The sequence below is a fragment of the Chlamydotis macqueenii genome, chromosome 5, assembly GCF_036417535.1.
Source record: "Chlamydotis macqueenii isolate bChlMac1 chromosome 5, bChlMac1.mat, whole genome shotgun sequence".
Classification (NCBI taxonomy): domain Eukaryota; kingdom Metazoa; phylum Chordata; class Aves; order Otidiformes; family Otididae; genus Chlamydotis; species Chlamydotis macqueenii.
Genome location: NC_141560.1, coordinates 70446032 through 70465698, shown reverse-complemented (window position 1 = coordinate 70465698; position 19667 = coordinate 70446032). Strand labels below are relative to the sequence as shown.

At 45.5% G+C, this 19667-nt stretch overlaps 4 protein-coding genes across 4 annotated transcripts; all 4 read left to right on the top strand.

Moving 5' to 3' along the window:
- Positions 1-5245: 5245 nt before the first annotated feature.
- Positions 5246-6187, top strand: LOC147600631 (olfactory receptor 4S2-like). The gene has a single exon (XM_086748437.1). It carries the CDS (start codon positions 5246-5248, stop codon positions 6185-6187), a length of 942 nt encoding a protein of 313 aa, XP_086604563.1.
- Positions 6188-9731: 3544 nt separating this feature from the next.
- On the top strand, positions 9732-10673 carry LOC104486254 (olfactory receptor 4S2-like). Its single transcript, XM_010128900.2, has one exon. It carries the CDS (start codon positions 9732-9734, stop codon positions 10671-10673), a length of 942 nt encoding a protein of 313 aa, XP_010127202.2.
- Positions 10674-13045: 2372 nt separating this feature from the next.
- LOC104486371 (olfactory receptor 4S2) lies at positions 13046-13990 on the top strand. The gene has a single exon (XM_010129041.2). The coding sequence runs from the start codon at positions 13052-13054 to the stop codon at positions 13988-13990; it is 939 nt and encodes a 312-aa protein (XP_010127343.2). The 5' UTR covers positions 13046-13051.
- A 4225-nt stretch (positions 13991-18215) lies between these two features.
- Positions 18216-19143, top strand: LOC104486369 (olfactory receptor 4Q3). Its single transcript, XM_010129040.2, is given in 2 exon segments — positions 18216-18518; positions 18520-19143. Coding segments are annotated over 2 exon segments (927 nt in total).
- The last annotated feature ends 524 nt before the right edge of the window (positions 19144-19667 follow it).

Below are 19667 nucleotides of genomic sequence, written 5' to 3'. Positions count from 1 at the left end.
GTGACATATGGTCCAGATAAAATCCTTGTGTCATACTGTAGTGCTGGGCTAGTTAGACTGTTTAAAAAGCCACGGTCTTTTCAACGTGACATCTGACTGCCAGCCAATCACTCTCTTGGGGAAATATCTCGTTTGTTGCGTGTGGTCATTTAAAAGTTGAACCACTTCCCCCTTCTCTCTTTGTACAGAACCTGTTGCTGTCATGGCACTGGAAATGATTTTTTTACTAGTTCTCCCTTCTTCAGTCAGACTCAGAATACAAAGAAAGCAAGAACCGTCTGTACAAAATTATACCCTGCCTCTTGCCTGGGTGCTTTGTTTCCTGCTCGTGTCCCTGAGATGCTCTAGTTTCACAGTCACTGAAGAGGATGCCTTACTGCTGCTCAGGGTCACATAGATTGAGAAATTGTCAGTCCTCTTCCATAATGCCTGCTGATGGTTTCACAACCTCCCTCAGCACAACTTCTCATTCCCCGAGGACCTATTGTCCCTACCAAACTGGTCTTAACACACCCATTACCACAGAGTGTCCTCTTCTGACCCACAGCCTCTCCCAACTCAAGTTTCCACCCTACGTAGTCCCTACCGCTTCCACACAACCTTTCCTGGAGGAGCATCCACCCAAAGTACACGGCCTTACCAGATCTCAGCAGCTACCCTTGCACAAGCTCCACTTGTGCTGCCTTCAATACACAATGCCGGCTTCTGATGCCACGAGCTCTTTCAACGCAACTTCACGCCCCACAGTATTACCTGCCACTTCATTCTATCTTTCAGCATGGTCCTTCACCACATCTCAGGCACTTCTGCTTTCACAAAATACCTCAAGCCAGCCTCCAGCTTCATGCTTTCCATTTCTGGTTTCACAACTTCCCCCCACTAAAAGAGTGCCTCAGCCCCATTCTGCCCACCATCGAATTCGCACCTCTTCACCACCTCATGTCTCTACCAAGACAGCCCCTTGCCAGCACTCCTGACCCACCCACAGCACCTCATTCATTGTCTCACCGTGCGCAGTCCCTCTGTGTGCATGAGCTACCACCAGCGTGGTGTCCAGATCCACGTGCCAAAGTAAGTGGAGTGAAAATAGAGAAAACACCTTTCTCCTTTCCTGGCAGTAAGCACATCCTCATAGGGCACTATTTTGCAACAGGAGACAACAGCAACTCTTGACTCGGGCTTGTGCATTAAGTCACTTCTTTTTGCTAGTCCGTTTTGCTACGGGAACAAAAGGAGATGAGTATGATGCTAGCAAAATTGCTGCCAAGTGTGTCAGTGGGTACGGAAACTGGCAAGTCTGGCCCAAATTAACTTAGCAGGCCAGATACTTGATGGTTCATCTTTAGTTTCTTCTGTCGTTTGTTGTTCCTCTTCCTTTCCCAAAGTTTGTAAGACTGTGTTTACTTTCTTACCCAACACTCTGTTTCCTACAGTGACTACTGTTAACCCTTATTAACCTGGCCAGGACGCCAGGCTACGGTGTAAGGTGATAGTTAAGTCAGAGGACTATTTTCACCCGGAGCAGTATTTTACCTCCTAATTAATCTGAGAATTTCCATTTTCACTGCATGAATCTCTGGCAGGAGATGGTTACATTACCTTGGTTATTATTAGACCATTCTAACTTTCAAGAAATATCGACAAAACAAAGTAATGGGCAATGGATGAAACTATTTATTGACACCCATAAGTCAGAAGCTAAAAATACACAGTAGACTTCAGAGCAGTGGTGAGTTTTAGTTGACGCTTGAATTGGCATATCCGTTTGCTTTATTGTGTTTCATTTCATAGATTCACCTTTGGCTGCTAAAGTTTTAAGATAAGAAAGATGAGGCTTTTCTTGACAGCAAGATTGCATAGAATCGCAGGATGGTTTGGGTGGGAAGTAACCTTTAAAGATCTTCTATCCCAACACCCACTGCTGTGGGCAGGGACATCTTTCACAGACTGGGTTGCTCAAAGCCCTGTCCAGCTTGACCTTGAACGCTTCCAATGATGGGGCATCTACAACTTCTCTGGGCAACCTGATGAGTGCCCTGCCACCCTCATCATAAAAAATGTCTTCCTTGTGTCCAGTCTAAATCTACTCTCAGTTTAAAACTGTTGCCCCTTGTCCTGTCACTACAGGCCTGTCTCTGTCTTTCTTGTGAGCCCTCTTTACATATTGAAAGACCACAAGAAGGTTTGAGGAGCCTTCTATTCTTCAGGCTGAAGTCTCTCAACCTTTCTTCATAGGAGAAGTGTTCCAGCCCTTGGATTGTCTTCATGGCCCTCCTCTGGACCCACTCCAACAGGTCCATGTATGTCTTGTACTGAAGATCCCAGAGCTGGATGCAGTGCTCCAGGTCGGGTCTCACCAGAGCAGAGTAGGGGGAAAGAACGACCTCCCTCAACCTGCTGGCCACGTTGCTTTTTAAGGAGCCCAGGATACGGTTGGCTTTCTGGGCTACAAGTGCACATTGTCAGCTCCTGTTTAATTTTTCATCCACCTGTATCCCCAAGTCTTTGCCTGCAGGGCTGCTCTCAATCTCTTCATCCTCCAGTCTGTACTGACAGTGGAGAGATTGCCCCAGCTCAGGTGCAGGACCTTGCAGTTGGCCTTGCTGAACTTCATGAGGTTCTCATGGCCCCACTCCTCAAGCACGTCAAGGTCCCTCTGGACGGCATCCCTTCTCTCCAGCGTACCAACTTCACCACTCAGCTTGGTGTCATCTGCAAGCTTGCTGAGAGTGCACTCGATCCCACTGTCTATACCAATGGTGAAGATTGGTCCCAGTACGGACCCTTGAGGGACACCACTCATTGCTGGTTTCCACTTGGACACTGAGCCATTGACTGTAACTCTTTGGATGCACCCTTTCTCTGCTTTAAGTAATTTTATTCAAAATCCAGATGTCTATTTCAGACCTAGTCCCAACCTAAAATCAGGTCAGAGGTAGATCAGGTGAATCGATTTTTGGAGACATCTATTTCTTTCCACAGGAAAGCCTAGAGTGACAAAACCTTAATTCTGATGACTCCCATAGGCATAAAAGAGCTGACTTCCTTCCTCAGTTTCCCCATTTGTAAAAGAAGGACTTTTTTTACTTACTCTGTAATTTGTTGACCTTTGCTAAAACATACACGTTCTTGCAAGATACTGCTTATTCACGGGATGGCCAGTGATGAAATTTCATGCAAAATAGGACTCGAAGGGTCAGCAAGAAATATCCCAGGGCATCTCCTGTCTCTGTGAAAACTTAACTTCATCATCACCACTACTGAGAGGAGTGTGCCCAACCCGCCCTGTGACAGGTGACCCCCAGAGCATGGCGCCTCCCTCCTGACTACTAGAAATCTGATTGTTTTTAATGCAGATTTGTGGTTGATGTGTTTTCTTTTTGGAATACACAGGTCTTTGTCCCTTCCTTTCACACCTTCCCTTTGTTAAGTCTCTGCACCTCCCTCCTGCAGTTCTGAGAGCCCTTTGGGTGGGAGATTTCCTTGGAGAGGCTTAACGAGTGCTACATAAACAGCTTTCTTCTCAGCCTTCTTCCTGCTGCGGGGTTGCGAACGCATCGTTCCAGGCACACAGCCCATCCAGACGACCCGTCAAAGCGGTTCTCACACGCTTGTGGTACGGAAAAGCAAGAAATTAAAGTCGATGGGATCGCGCAGTGAAAGGCACTTCTTAAGCAAGTGTTGGACGCTTTCCAGGAGTTATTCTATGTTCTTTAAAGACTTCTGTGCTCTAACACATTCCTAGCAGGGAAGGCAGATGTTGAGGAGATAAAATCGTACAGCCCTTACACAAAAAATACATCTCCAAACACAGAGGAGGTAAGTTTTCCAGGTTCTCTGGATTTTTTCTTTTCTTTTTTTTTTTGTTCCCTTTCTTCTTTTCTTTTCCTGATTTTTTTTTTTGTTTCCCTTCTTCTTGAACAAATGTGAAAATAAAAAAAAAAATATTTCACTAAAGTTGTCAACTGTCTATGGCTATCTTTGGCTGGAAACGCGCACAGAGCTAGTTCTGTAGTCCCCCATTAGGTTATTTTGTTATTTTCTTTCCCATTAACCACCTGAGATTTTAGGGAAGAACGCTTGCAATAAGGTGACAGTGCAGTTTCTCATCCTTTTTGAAATGCTAGCAGTCCACACTGTATTCATTTTATTTTGCAATTGATTTCATTATATCGTCTACCTCTAGCCTCTCCCTGAAAACATACTTTCAGAGGTAAGGCGTAACTTGTGGGAATCCTCTACTGAATTTGTCGTTCTAGTCATCCTCTCAGACTTTCTTTTCCACTGGGTGCTGCACACCTCTAAACACGTACCCGTTTTGTCCTTTTCTTTTCCGTAGACAACTATGTCAGTGCTAGGTGAAACGAGGAGGCACGGACAGGATCACAACTTGGTAAGACTAGGTAAAAATCAATGTCACAGTGTTCCTCCTGATCTTTTTTTTTTTTTCTTGGAGATACATCAGGAAAGGAATTATTCATTTTACCCCTCTTCTTGAACATCTATATGTTAGTACAGCTGTGAGCACAGGAAAAGTCCCCAACTTTCCCAACTTCCTCTCTAGGCTTTACTTTGTGGGTTTGAGAGCAATTTTGTTTTTTCCCCATTTCAGTGTTTCCTGTGGATAGTTGATCAGTTTTTGCCTACACAGGAGTTCCTGATTTTGCTGTAATTTTAAATAGGTGCTAGATAATTTGGATTAATGGAATCATTCCACAGATCTGCTCAGATCCGCTGCACATCAGGGAGAACTGCTCGTGTTTTCATTGGCCAGGACTTACAATGGAGATTTTTGACAGCAGTTGATGGGGAATGTTTTGATACAAGGATGAATCCCATGCAGCTGGTAATAGCATGTTGGTAATGTTAAGGACGAAGTAATTTTAAAGATGTAGATTATTTGTTTACTAGCAACATCTAAGAAACTTTTATTCCTCTGTGGGTGGTTTAAATTTCCCTCTGAACAACAATTCAAAGATCATTTTTACATAGAAAATAAATCAGCATTCCAAGGAATACATCCAGGTGTTCCTAAAGGCACTGTTTGTACAAAGGTTGTTTCCATGGACTTGGTCTACACTGAGGGCAAGCACGCTAGGAAACATCAGTAGCCACTGCAGTGCTCGAGGTGGACACTCTGGCCTTGTCCTTCCCATTCATTATTAACAATGCAAAAGCCTGATTAATCATTTGCCTTTGTTTTTCCCTATGCCCAGGCTGTACGTTGCGTATCACCGTCCAACCGATGAACATGGAGAATGCAAGCAGTGTGAAGGAATTCATTCTTCTGGGCCTCTCAGAGAGTCAAGAGGTGCAGAAAATATGTTTTGTGATGTTTCTGCTCTTCTACACGATTATTGTGGCAGGAAATCTGCTCATTGTTATCACTGTCATTAGCAGCCAACATCTCAACTCCCCCATGTATTTCTTCCTCTGCTACCTGTCCTTTGTAGATATCTGCTACTCTTCCGTCACAGCTCCCAAAATGATTGCCGACTTCCTTGTTGAGAATAAAACCATATCCTTTCTGGGTTGCATTGCACAGCTGTTTGGGGTGCATTTCTTTGGCTGTGCAGAGGTCTTAATCCTCACAGTGATGGCCTACGATCGCTACGTTGCCATCTGCAGACCTCTCCACTACACCAGCGTCATGACCAGGCGTGTGTGTGGCCAGCTGGTGATCGGCTCGTGGGTAGGAGGCTTCATGCACTCCATACTGCAGACTCTTCTAGCCACTCAGCTCTCCTTCTGTGGCCCTAACAAAATTGACCACTACTTCTGTGACATCTACCCCCTCCTCCAACTGGCCTGTACCGACACCTATGCAGCGGGTGTCATTGTCCTTGCCAACGGCGCAGTGGTAGTTCTGAGCTGTTTCTTCATCCTGGTCATGTCCTACATTGTCATCCTGCTTTCCCTGAAGAGTCAATCCTCTGAAGGGTGGCACAAGGCCCTCTCCACCTGTGGGTCCCACATCACCGTGGTGATTCTCTTCTTTGGGCCGTGCATGTTCATCTATGTCCGTCCATCCAGCAGTCTGTCGGAGGACAAAAGCGTGGCAGTGTTTTACACCATCATCACACCCATGCTGAACCCCTTCATCTACACGCTAAGGAATGAGGAGGTGAAGAGTGCCATGAGGAAACTGTGGAGTAGAAAACTGGGAAGTGAAAATGCAAAGGTGTAGAACTGTGGTCACATTTCCAAAGGACTGGAGAAAATCAAGCGTCTTTTGCTATAATTTCTTTTGTGAAAAGTCCCCGAGAACTGGGTTTCAAAGAACAGCTTGCTGGTAGCTCCTGTTGTAATTACGAAGACACTGAAGGTTCATCTTTTGAGTTAAAGACACTGTGAACTCTGTGACAAGAGTTGTCGGTGGTCACCTGCTGTTGGCCACAGAGGCATCTTTCTGCTTGCAGTAAATGTCTTTTGATGGGAGCCACATTGTGGTACCTTGAACCCCTGGGTTAGCAATTAAAATCTCGATATGAGGTGCCAGTTGGGTTATTTACTGATGCAGGTAACAGGAGGGGAATCTTCTCCCCTTCCCCTGGCCGTGCAAGAAATCCTTTCTGCAGTGTTCAAAGTCAGGTTGGATGGGGCTTTGAGCAAGTGATCTAGTGACAGATGTGGCTGCCCACAGCAGTGGGGTTTGGACTAGATCATCTTCAAAGCTTCCTGCCCATCCAAACTGCTCTATAATTCTGTAATTTTATCTACTTCACCTATCACTGATGCCATCCTTTCAACCACCCCCTCTACTCCTCAGCTCTGACTCAGATGATTTATTTTGATGTTCAGTCTAATACAGAGCTGTAGATCTAATGAAAGACATCTTGGTGACTGTAAGAAATGAGAGAGTCACCAAAGAAGGCATTTGGAGGCACAATTTTGTGTGTCAATGGGAAAAAAAAATGTTTAGGAACTACACCAGTATGCAAGACAACTCCCAGCCCAACAGAGCACATTGACACACTCACACCAGGCAAGAAGAGTGTTTTCTCCAGGAGGAGAGGGTACACCTGCTATTGCAGGAGGGAAGGGTAGAAACATGGGGAGGAAAGACCAAACCAGTTCAGTGCCAGTCAAAGCTGTCACAGGGTGACAAGCTAGAGCAGCTCGAGATCTCCACCTGAGGAGCCACAATGAAAGCAGGGACCTTAGCCCCAGCTTGCCAGCAAAAAAACACCAAACCAGCTGAATGATGAAGGAAAAGCCCTGCTTGGTGCCATCCAAAAGTTACTGAAGCACTTTTATTTCTTCCCTTACATTCCCTGTAAACACCTGCACCTGTGCTACATCTTAACGTGACTGCAGGTAGGATTCAAGGTTACAAGGTGCTCCCACCTCGAGACAGGTCTTATAACTTTATATATATACACACACAAACCCCCCTATATATATACATACATACATACATATATATATATGTAAAAAAGAGGTTAATTTTAAAACTCTTTTGAGGTGAACACTCGGGTGATTTTCTGGACGTTTTCTCTTCTGGATCCTGCTGGACAAATATTTGTTTATTGTAACCAGAAGCGCTTCCAGAAGAAGTACATGTCCCATAAAGTCTGTTTATCTGGACAGCATTAAAAAGCCAGCAGGCAAAAAAACCAAGGAAGCAAGCAAGCCCATGTGCAACACAACGGTCTAGATGACCACACACCACCACCACTCTCAGGAGACAACCCTCATAACCATCCACAGCACACCTTTTAGCTCCCTGTCCGCTGGTGATTTCTGACAACACTTCGCGTGCCCCTGGGACCTCATTACTCCTGACAGTCTCGTGCCTCTGCTGTGTCATTTACTTTAAATGTTTGTGCCACTATTTCCCCTTCTTCTGAGAGATAATTGTTCTTGTAGATGCTCCTGGAGGTTGTTTCTTGCAGAATGAGGAATGCAGACAGAGATTCAGGCTGGTCTTTCCAGCCACTGTAGGTTTCAGAACCGGCAGAGATAAGGACTGCTGTCACAACATCTAAGCAGCAACGTGCAGCTGAGCCGTTCTGATGAACCCACCTAAAGTGGTCAGAGGAGGTCATCAGAGGGGGAACAGCAAGCGAACTCTCAGAGACCGGCAAATATGAACTGTGTAAGTGTTCTGATGTTGTTCATGGATGACTCAAATCCTTCCTCTGGTGAGCAACTTTTGTGAGGGCCGTTTTATGAATTAGAAAAAACTCAATTACAGATTTTCCAGCTTTTCTTTTAGTTGGTGTCCTGTCTGCTTTTTTTCCCCAGTTATGTGCCATTTCCAGAAAGCTCCCAAAGGGCTTGCTCGTATCACAGACAAGGTTAGTCCATGCTTGCCACCTCTGTCTTCATGTATAAATTGAACAGTAGTGATACCAGTGAAAGATGGGTGTTTGTGAGTAAAGAAGGGTCACCAGCGGAGCGTTCATTACCTCGGTGTCACTTCAGGTGTATTTATGAGGTGTTCCACACAAAGTCCAGGACCTGGGTGAGGGATACAGACCCCTGCTAATGCAGCATTAATGCAAATTAGCTCCAGAGTAGTTCGTTCACGTACGGTAAGATAGGTGGTCCAAGAAAACACTGGCCAGCTCTTCCTGTGACTGAACTTATTCAGGTCTATCACAGTCAGACAGATAATACGTAGTCCATTGCAGACTTTTAGAGGACTGAAAAGGAAAGTACAATGGCTGCTTGTGCAAGGACTTTCATTGGGCAATGATCAAAGTTTTGAGACTTGGATTATAGCCGCACTGTCTCTTTTGGTCAACTTTTTTTTTTCCCAAGTTGACATAGACTAGATAACTTGGATTAACTGAATCATTCCACAGATCTGCTCAGATCCCCTGCACATCAGGGAGAACTGCTCGTGTTTTCATTGGCCAGGACTTGCAATGGAGATTTTTGACAGCATTTGACTGGGAATATTTTGATACAAGGATGAATCCCATGCAGCTGATAATTTGTTTCTAAGAGGTGCCTGTTTTTGGTTAAACCCTGTAAAGAGTTTAATCTGCTGGCTTCCAGGCTTCTTTGACCAAAGGAACTCTGGTATCTGGCTGCAAAAGGGCACGTTGGTAACGCTAAGGACTAAGTCTTTTTAAAGATGTAGATTATTTGCTTACTAGCAACATGTACAGCTCTGGGGACTATAGCTGGAACAGGCCAAAGCAAAGAAGCTCCACATTCACACTGGAATGTGACCATGTCTGCAATTAGAAATTGTACAGGTGTAGAAACACCTAGTGATAAGGAGCCCAGCCATAGAACAGAAAAAAAAATAAAGTGGGGTGGGACGAGGATGGCAAGCTCTGAGCTACTTTCAGGGACAAAGAGAATTAATCTCTGAGGTGAACTTTCCCCTGGTGAAATTAATTTACTTAGACTCCTCCTAGTCCAGGTAAAAAGAAAGAGTTTTGTAAATTCCAAAATGTGTATTTCCTCTGTGGGTGGCTTCATTTCTCCTCTGAACAACAATTCAAAGATCATTTTTACATAGAAAATAAATCAGCATTCCAAGGAATACATCCAGGTGTTCCTAAAGGCACTGTGTGTACAAAGGTTGTTTCCATGGACTTGGTCTACACTGAGGGCAAGCACGCTAGGAAACATCAGTAGCCACTGCAGTGCTCGAGGGGGACACTCTGGCCTTGTCCTTCCCATTCATTATTAACAATGCAAAAGCCTGATTAATCATTTGCCTTTGTTTTTCCCTATGCCCAGGCTGTACGTTGCGTATCACCGTCCAACCGATGAACATGGAGAATGCAAGCAGTGTGAAGGAATTCATTCTTCTGGGCCTCTCAGAGAGTCAAGAGGTGCAGAAGATATGTTTTGTGATGTTTCTGCTCTTCTACACGATTATTGTGGCAGGAAATCTGCTCATTGTTATCACTGTCATTAGCAGCCAACATCTCAACTCCCCCATGTATTTCTTCCTCTGCTACCTGTCCTTTGTAGATATCTGCTACTCTTCCGTCACAGCTCCCAAAATGATTGCCGACTTCCTTATTGAGAATAAAACCATATCCTTTCTGGGCTGCATTGCACAGCTGTTTGGGGTGCATTTCTTTGGCTGCACGGAGATCTTCCTGCTCACAGTGATGGCCTATGATCGCTATGTTGCCATCTGCAGACCTCTCCACTACACCAGCGTCATGACCAGGCGTGTGTGTGGCCAGCTGGTGATCGGCTCGTGGGTAGGAGGCTTCATGCACTCCATACTGCAGACTCTTCTAGCCACTCAGCTCTCCTTCTGTGGCCCTAACAAAATTGACCACTACTTCTGTGACATCTACCCCCTCCTCCAACTGGCCTGTACCGACACCTACGCAGCGGGTGTCATTGTCCTTGCCAACGGCGCAATGATAGTTCTGAGCTGTTTCTTCATCCTGGTCATGTCCTACATTGTCATCCTGCTTTCCCTGAAGAGTCAATCCTCCGAAGGGTGGCACAAGGCCCTCTCCACCTGTGGGTCCCACATCACCGTGGTGATTCTCTTCTTTGGGCCGTGCATGTTCATCTATGTCCGTCCGTCCAGCAGTCTGTCGGAGGACAAAAGCATGGCGGTGTTTTACACCATCATCACACCCATGCTGAACCCCTTCATCTACACGCTAAGGAATGAGGAGGTGAAGAGTGCCATGAGGAAACTGTGGAGTAGAAAAGTGGGAAGTGAAAACGCAAAGGTGTAGAACTGTGGTCACATTTCCAAAGGACTGGAGAAAAGCAAGCGTCTTTTGCTATAATTTCTTTTGTGAAAAGTCCCCGAGAACTGGGTTTCAAAGAACAGCTTGCTGGTAGCTCCTGTTGTAATTACGAAGACACTGAAGGTTCATCTTTTGACTTAAAGACACTGTGAACTCTGTGACAAGAGTTGTCGGTGGTCACCTGCTGTTGGCCACAGAGGCATCTTTCTGCTTGCAGTAAATGTCTTTTGATGGGAGCCACATTGTGGTACCTTGAACCCCTGGGTTAGCAATTAAAATCTCGATATGAGGTGCCAGTTGGGTTATTTACTGATGCAGGTAACAGGAGGGGAATCTTCTCCCCTTCCCCTGGCCGTGCAAGAAATCCTTTCTGCAGTGTTCAAAGTCAGGTTGGATGGGGCTTTGAGCAAGTGATCTAGTGACAGATGTGGCTGCCCACAGCAGTGGGGTTTGGACTAGATGATTTTCAAAGCTTCCTTCCCATCCAAACTCTTCTATAAATCTATAATTCTCTCTACTTCACCTATCATTAGCAGATGTCCTGTGTAAGAGACATTTGAAGACGTGTTTGATTGCAAAAGTAAGGTGAATATAAATCTTGCAAATGGCTAGGTGGGATGTTTATTGTAACCAGAAACGCTTCCAGAAGAAGTACGTGTCCCATAAAGTCTATTTATCTGGACAGCATTAAAAAGCCAGCCAGCAAAAAAAAAGAAGGAAGCAAGCAAGCCCACACAATGGTCTAGATGACCACACGCCAACACCACTCTCAGGAGACAACCCTCATAACCATCCACAGCACACCTTTTAGCTCCCTGTCTGCTGGTGATTTCTGACAACACTTCGCGTGCCCCTGGGACCTCATTACTCCTGACAGTCTCGTGCCTCTGCTGTGTCATTTACTTTAAATGTTTGTGCCACTATTTCCCCTTCTTCTGAGAGATAATTGTTCTTGTAGATGCTCCTGGAGGTTGTTTCTTGCAGAATGAGGAATGCAGACAGAGATTCAGGCTGGTCTTTCCAGCCACTGTAGGTTTCAGAACCGGCAGAGATAAGGACTGCTGTCACAACATCTAAGCAGCAACGTGCAGCTGAGCCGTTCTGATGAACCCACCTAAAGTGGTCAGAGGAGGTCATCAGAGGGGGAACAGCAAGCGAACTCTCAGAGACTGGCAAATATGAACTGTGTAAGTGTTCTGATGTTGTTCCTTTGTTTTGTTTAAAGATGACTCAAATCCTTCCTCTGGTGAGCAACTTTTGTGAGGGCCATTTTATAAATTAGAAAAAACTCAATTACAGATTTTCCAGCTTTTCTTTTAGTTGGCGTCCTGTCTGCTTTTTTTCTCCAGTTATGTGCCATTTCCAGAAAGATCTGTCAAAGGGATGTTACGGTTACAGGGAGGACGTAGGAGCTGATGACAGCACTTCCGATGTGCTCAGCCTTGCACTGCCTGAGCTGGACGTGTTAGGCAACAACAGTCACAACGACGACACTTTGGTCTTCCCCACAGGGCTTTCCTTGTGCTCGTGGAGGGGCACGGAGATAGGGATGGAGACTCTAAAGAGCCTTTCCTCTGCTGCCCTGCTTAGTGAGTAGCCAGGAGGTGAGGCAGAGACCTCAGGAGAAAGAACTGAGTGTCCTGTGGTTGTCGAACAGAATTCAGACCCCAAAGGGCTTGCTCATATCACAGACAAGGTTAGTCCACGCTTGCCACCTCTGTCTTCATGTATAAATTCAACACTAGTGATACTGGTGTTCTGCATGGGACACCTGCAAAGGTGAACTCATGTTTATGAGTAATGAAGGGTCACCTGCGGTGCGTTCGTTACCTTGGTGTCACTCCATGTGTATTTATGAGGTGTTCCATGCTAAGTCCAAGAAGTCCATTGCAAACTTTCCTAAAAAGGAAAGTGCAATTGCTGCTTGTGCAAGGACTTTCGTCAGGCCATGATCAAAGTGTTGAGACTTGAATTATAGCCACACTGTCTCTTTTGGTCAACTTTTATTTCCAAATCAACATTATAGGGTAAAAGTGGGTCTTGAGGGGATCTGGTCTTCTTTTCTAAAAGAGCCAAATGTGAGAACTAGCATTCTTGAGAGCATTATTTCTATCACCTTCCTCAAATAAATAATCAGAGCTTGTTATTATATACGTCAACAATACATTCTGATTTGGATATCATCTGTTATTCCTTGAGGGAAGCATTGACTTTAAACAGAAACTGTCCCAAAAGAACAGCAAAGGAAATAGTCTTGGTATGAATACCACACATACCAGTGGTCAGTACGTGTGTGTAGTGATAATGTCTCGTGTCTAATGCCATAGCTGGCGTCTCTTTTCTGTGCTGCAGGTCCTGTCTACATGGTGTCTATGGAGAACAAAACCAACGTGACTGAGTTCATCCTCCATGGACTGATACAAGATAAGACAGTAGCAAAGGTGTGCTGCTCATTATTCTTACTTTTCTATGCCAGTATCATTTTTGGAAACCTGCTTATCATCATTACTATAAAGACAAATGAACAGCTGAACTCTCCCATGTACTTCTTCCTGAGCTACTTATCTTTTGTAGACATCAGTTACTCTACTGTCACAGCTCCCAAACTAATTTATGACCTTCTGGTTGAGAAGAAGACCATCTCTTTTGTGGGCTGCATAGCTCAACTGTTTGCAGGCCATTTCTTCGGGTGCACTGAAATCTTCCTTCTCACAGTGATGGCCTATGACCGCTGCATTGCTATATGCAAGCCGCTCCATTACACAAATATTGTGAACAAGCGTGTCTGTGGCTGGCTGGTGGCAGCGACGTGGGTGGGAGGCTTTGTACACTCAGTGGTGCAGACCCTGCTGGCTGTTCAGCTACCATTTTGTGGGCCCAACGAGATTGACCACTATTTCTGTGATGTTCACCCGTTACTGAAGCTGGCCTGCGCTGACACCTATGTCATTGGTGTCATTGCGGCTGCCAACAGCGGTGTGATTTCCCTGAGCTGTTTCGTTGTTCTTGTTGTGTCCTATGCCGTTATCTTGGTTTCTTTGAGGACACGCTCTTCCGAAGGGCGTCTCAAAGCACTCTATACATGTACTTCCCACATCACTGTCGTGGTACTGTTCTTTGGGCCATGCATTTTCATCTACCTGCGCCCTTCCACCACCTTCTCAGCAGACAAGATGGTCTCTGTCTTCTACACCATCGTCACGCCTATGCTCAATCCCTTGATCTACACCCTTCGAAATGAAGAGGTGAAAAATGCCATGAAAAAATTGTGGAGCGGAAAAGTGAAGAGGAGTGAGAAATGAAAGAAGACAGTGCATGTTTGTAAGATGATGTGAGCTTAAGAAACCATGGGAAGGGAAAGAGGAGTGTTCAGGAGACACTTTCCAGTAACGTTGCTCTGTTTTTAGCACAGCTGTTCAGACACAAAATTAAAGGTTTTATGTAACTCATCTTCTTTGGAAACCGTCAGTCAAAAGGATGTGAGGTTATCGTCAGCTCCAAACCTCAGCATTGGGGGTGGTATTGTGGCATTTACCTTCAGGCACCTCATAGCTGTATCTTGGGTATTTGTCAAAGGTTCTCCTGGCGTTAGGAGAAACAATAAAGTATTTTGAGAGGTTGTTCTTTCCTACTGGCTCCTAGAAGCTTTGGAGAGTAGCATCTCCTTACATTTCTGCACAAAGGAGTGATGGTGGCACCAAGCTTCCAAGAGTAAACAAACCTTTCGGTACGGCACAGCATTAACAGCTTTTGTCTCACATATTCTGGTGTCCTAACATGAGATGCCTACAAAAGCCACTGAGGAGAGTCAGCAGCCTTTGGGCGAATGGGATTGATTTCGTGGAAAAATAGGACCATGAGAGCACTAGAAGGTTGTATTAGGTCTCTGCATGACAGGGAGAGATGGCAGATTGTACTGAAACACCAGCAAATAAATAAACACCAATACGTAAATACTAAAAATGTTTCCAGGCAGAGCATCCGATTAGCTAGAGTGTGAACTTCCTGGCAGACAACCTGCAGCTCCTCTGTAGCCCACTCAGCTGGGAAACGGTGGCCCAAGGCGTCTGCAAAATGGATCGTTGCCTGCTGCTGGAAGCAGTCATACCACCGGTGTTCCCTTTCTGCTTCCAGTAAATGCCTTGTTGTGAATGCTACGTTGCCAGATGTTGAATCCATGAGTTAACCATTAAAAAACTGGTACTAAGTGCAAGGTTGGCCATTTGCTGATGCTGTTAACAGGAGGAGAATCTTCTCTCCTTCCCCTGCCCGTGCAATTTCCAGTAATAATAATTACTATTTTTACAGCTCAATGTCAGTACCATGATTCAAAAGCTCACCAGGCTAATAGCTAAAAGTTTTCCTACCATGGCGAGTCTGAATGTTCCCATTTTTAGGTATTTGGTACTTCCTGCTGAACGTGCTATCTGCTTCGGTTTTGTTCTCCCTCCTGCCCCTGGTTCCTCAAACACACATAATCTAAGTTGTCCAGTGACAACAAATGTAAGACACACAAAAGTGAACTTTCTTAATGAGAACGTTATTGCTTGGCCAACATTTTCCTCAGCCATTTCCAGTACAGAAATGTAGAAATGCCCCTGGAATCTAATTACTCTGGGCAACGCTCTTCTACTGCAAATTGACTGACTGTGGTCAAGGCACGAATTTTCTAAAAACTCCTACTGGCACTAATATTTTGGGAAGGGAAGCAGAGGAACAGGATGTCCTTAAAATAGTTGACAGCTCACTCATTTCCCTCAAGGCAACTGATGACACACGGAGATGAACTACAGCAATAAGTCCTCGTTATTTATGATGATAGTAAAATTAGAAGCAAAACATCGCTACTTGGACAAAGAATTTGAATAATTTCTCCGTATTTCCAGACAGAATAGGAAGAGAAATAGGTAGCAATGACTGACAGAAGAGGAAGGGTTTGTCTTCCCTGCTGCTAAGGCGTAAAAAGAGGTCTGTAGTCACCAAGATTTCCTTTCTAGATTTCCAGATTCTTCCTCGCTGGAAGAGGGTACTCCTTTCACCTCCTGAAGATGCAGCAGAAATGGCCACAAAATCAGTAATCACATTTCCTCTTTCTCTAGATTGTATGCTTTCAGAGAGTAGTTCCCGGTCTTTAAAGTTCATGCCACGTGTTTGGTTTACCTTGGCTAGCTGCTGGACGCCCACTCTGCCCCTCTCTCACTCAGCCTCCTCAGCAGGACAGGAGGAGAAAATGAGATAAAAAAGCTTGTGGGCTGAGATAAAGACCGGGGCATCTCTTATCAACTAACATCATGGGGAGAAGAATCAGTGCATGCTGATTTGAACCTGAGCCAGAGTTCTCAGCAGCATATCACCACCGATATCTTTGGTCTGCCCAGACCTGCCTTTGTCTTGAGGAATGAATATTTATATTAGTTTATCTTTACATCTCATCCTGATGAGGCATTGATCCAGTCTATCCCAGTGACTCCCTCTCCTAGCTCCACAGCTTCTCTCAAGCATAATTTCCTGATGCCCGACACTCTCAGTGAGGAGATTGGTAGTACAACCTTACATTTCTGTTTTTATTACTAGAGAGTTATTTTTTCATACAAAGGCCTTCCAAGTGCTTAGAAGTGCGTGGTGTCTCATCCTCTCTTGATCAACCTTCAGGTCTCCATGCACAGAAGGTCATTGAGCAAATTGCTCTGCTCTTGCACACCAAGGGACCCAGCCACCGAAACGGTTTAACAAGGCCCTCGGGTAGCTCTTGGAGTTCGGTAATGACCCAGTTCTCAGAGGTCCAACTCCGCTAGCGGAAAACTATCTTTTGCCTATGTTTAGTACCCAGTATGTTACGGGAGTATTTACACATTGGGCTGGGATGGGATGACTTTAGGGAGACGGAAGATGTGGGATACGCAGAGGTCAGTTTAGAAAGCTGTGGAGATGTTGCCTCATCAGATCTTTCTGCCTAAATGACAGACAGAAAATGGAGCATTGATGCCATCACAGTAAATGTTGCTTATAACCTGTCAGGAAAAAAAAAATCACTTGAAAACCTCCTGAAATAAATCTCTACGCAACAAGAAACTTAAGCAAGAGCAAGGATATGGCAATTACAAGCAGGAGGAAAAGGAGTGGAACAATGCCCTGACCTGTCGGATGAATAACTTGAAACAGATTTGGAGTGAATGATTTAAAATGTTTTCAGACAACAAATGCTGTGGAGTTCAGACTTGAAAGTTCATGTTGTGTCAACACTTAGTAACGGGGTACAGTAGGAACCATTTTTTCCTCTCCTTTGCTTACGCTCTTCGTATCAGGCATGTGCGTGGTTGTGTTTGTTTATGTGAAGGGCAGAGAGAAATGCTTGGTAATCTGTTGAAAAACATACAAAAAATTTTAAATCCTACTGTAACATTTTGATAATTTGGATCGTTCAAGGTGGCTTTTAGGTGTTTATTCCTTTTCAGTGACCATGCAGGGAGCCAGAGCCATCACGCTCAGACTGTGGTGCCTCTTCTGCAGGTCTCTGTCTCGTACAACGTCCAGGACCTGAGGAAAGTGCTCAGGTGTTAGCAAAAGGCAACGGAGGCATATTTGAAAAACAGACACTGCTTTCTTAGTAGGAATCTCCTGCTTGCTGACTCTTAGGCAGAAACGAGCAGCTGAAGAGTTTCCTGGTGTAACTAAATGAAAATGAACGTTTCTCTGCTGGTCACTTTTTAGCCTCCACAAGACAGGGAGTATATTTGTCTACTGAAGGACTTTAAAAATTACTCTGAGCGACAAAGAGGTAGAGAAACTGTGCAGAGTTTTGCAGCTTCTGCTGTGTTAGAAAACACAATTTCTTCAGGAGCGCGTGTTCTGTTAGCAGCAGGCCTAAGAGAGCACTCAAGCTACTAAAACCAGCTGCTAGCTCAATGGAGAGGAATACCGGTGAAGAACCTCTCAGATTGGTTTCTGTGCTTGTATTTCTATTTTCAGAGTGGACAAACTATCCGGAGAGCCTTTTCATCAATTTTGAGGAATGCAATTAGGCATAGAACATGGAACAGCTCATGGCTGAGCCGTGTATCTTAGACATGATGCTGGAGCGTGGCAAGCGTTCGCTTTCCATCATGGCCCTTGAAACTCCCAGTAGGTAAAAGGACAGTGTGGCATTCTTCCGGCATTTGTGGCTCTTGTCCTGTCAGACTAGGATGTGATTCCTACCTGACAGAATGAGTGGAAACACTTTGCTACACCAACGACAATGCAGAAAACCGGTGTTGGGAGTGAGTTCAGGGATGAAGGTCAACGTGGAGGGACCAGGAACCTGAAAAGGGAGTGGGAAGGCAGGAGAAGTGAGGCAGACAGTGCTCTCTGCAAACACTGCTCACCATAAGTTGTGATGTGACACTGTGCTTTCTGTAGCAGGCAGAACAGCAGAATATCCTGCTCTCAATATCCATGAACCTTGGAGCTGTAGCACATCCCCTCCTCGTCCTGGCCAGCCCATGACTTCACCCCCACACCTGTGCTACGGGAGCCTGAGCTGAAGCGATGGCACTGGGAAACTTCTCCCAGGTGACTGAATTCATCCTCCTGGGTCTTTCCGATACAAGGGACCTGCAAGTCCTCTTATTCACCTTCTTCCTCCTGGCCTATGTCATGGTTCTGCTGGGGAACCTTCTAATCATTGTGACAGTCAGGACTGAGTCCAAGCTGTCCTCACCCATGTACTTTCTCCTCTGCAATTTGTCCTTCATAGATGTCTGCTACACCTCCGTCACCTCTCCCAGGATGCTGGTGGACCTGCTCCTCCAGAGAAAGGCCATTGCCTTTGAAGACTGCATAGCCCAGCTGTTTTTTTCTGCACTTTGCTGGGGCATCGGAGATGTTCCTCCTCACCGTCATGGCATATGACCGCTACACTGCCATCTGCAAGCCCCTGCGCTACAGAGCCATCATGAGCCGGCAGGTGTGCTGGGTCCTGGTGTCTGCTTGTTGGGCAGGGGGCTTTGTCCACTCCATCGTCCAGACACTGCTCACAATCCAGCTCCCCTTCTGTGGCCCTAACACAATCGACAACTACTTCTGTGACGTGCCTTCTGTCATTCGGCTTGCCTGCACAGACATCTACGTCACCGAGTGGCTCATGGCATCCAACAGCGGCTTAATATCCCTGGCTTGCTTCCTGGTGCTGGTCATATCTTACACGTTCATCCTGGTCACAATCAGGGTCCGCTTCACAGAGGGGCACTGGAAGGCGCTCTCCACCTGTGGTTCACATGTGACGGTCGTCACCCTCTTCTTTGTGCCCTGCATGTTCATCTACCTCCAACCCTTTTCTACCTTCCCCTCCAACAAGCACATCTGCATGATCTACACTGTCTTCTCTCCGGTGATGAACCCCCTCATCTATACCCTGAGGAATAATGAGGTGAAGGCGTCCATGTGGAAATTGTGGAAGCGCTGCAGAGTCTTCTGAGATAAGCTGGGTGTGCAGCAAACATGGAGCTGCTGTCCTACACAGTGAGGGCAGATTGGGGCACGGGAGCAGGGTTGGAATCCAAGACTAAGGGCAATATCAGAAATCCAAAGGATGTTTAGCAGCAAATGAATCGGAAGTTTTGCTTGGCCAGATCTCAGATATTTGGGATGAAATTCAAAGGGAAAAGGAACTGTGCTGTGGAATGTAGCAGAGTCTAAACAACAACCATTTGGATCTGCACGAGTGGGAAACGTTGAGCAGCCTCTGAACATTGCTTGGAAAGGGTAAACCACCATTGCACAACAGAACTTGAACTCACATTGTTACTGTTTATTAAGAAACACGGGCAAATTTTTAAGGCATGGACAATCCTTTTCCCTGAAGTACAAATCAGAACGATCTGAACAACTGTGGTCTTTGCCAGTGTCTCTTCACCCCCCCTGTTGTCTTGTCTTTGTTTTTCTGTGTTTGTTTCCATGATGTTCCTCTGTTTCTCGTAAAAATGGATGGACCCTTCCCAT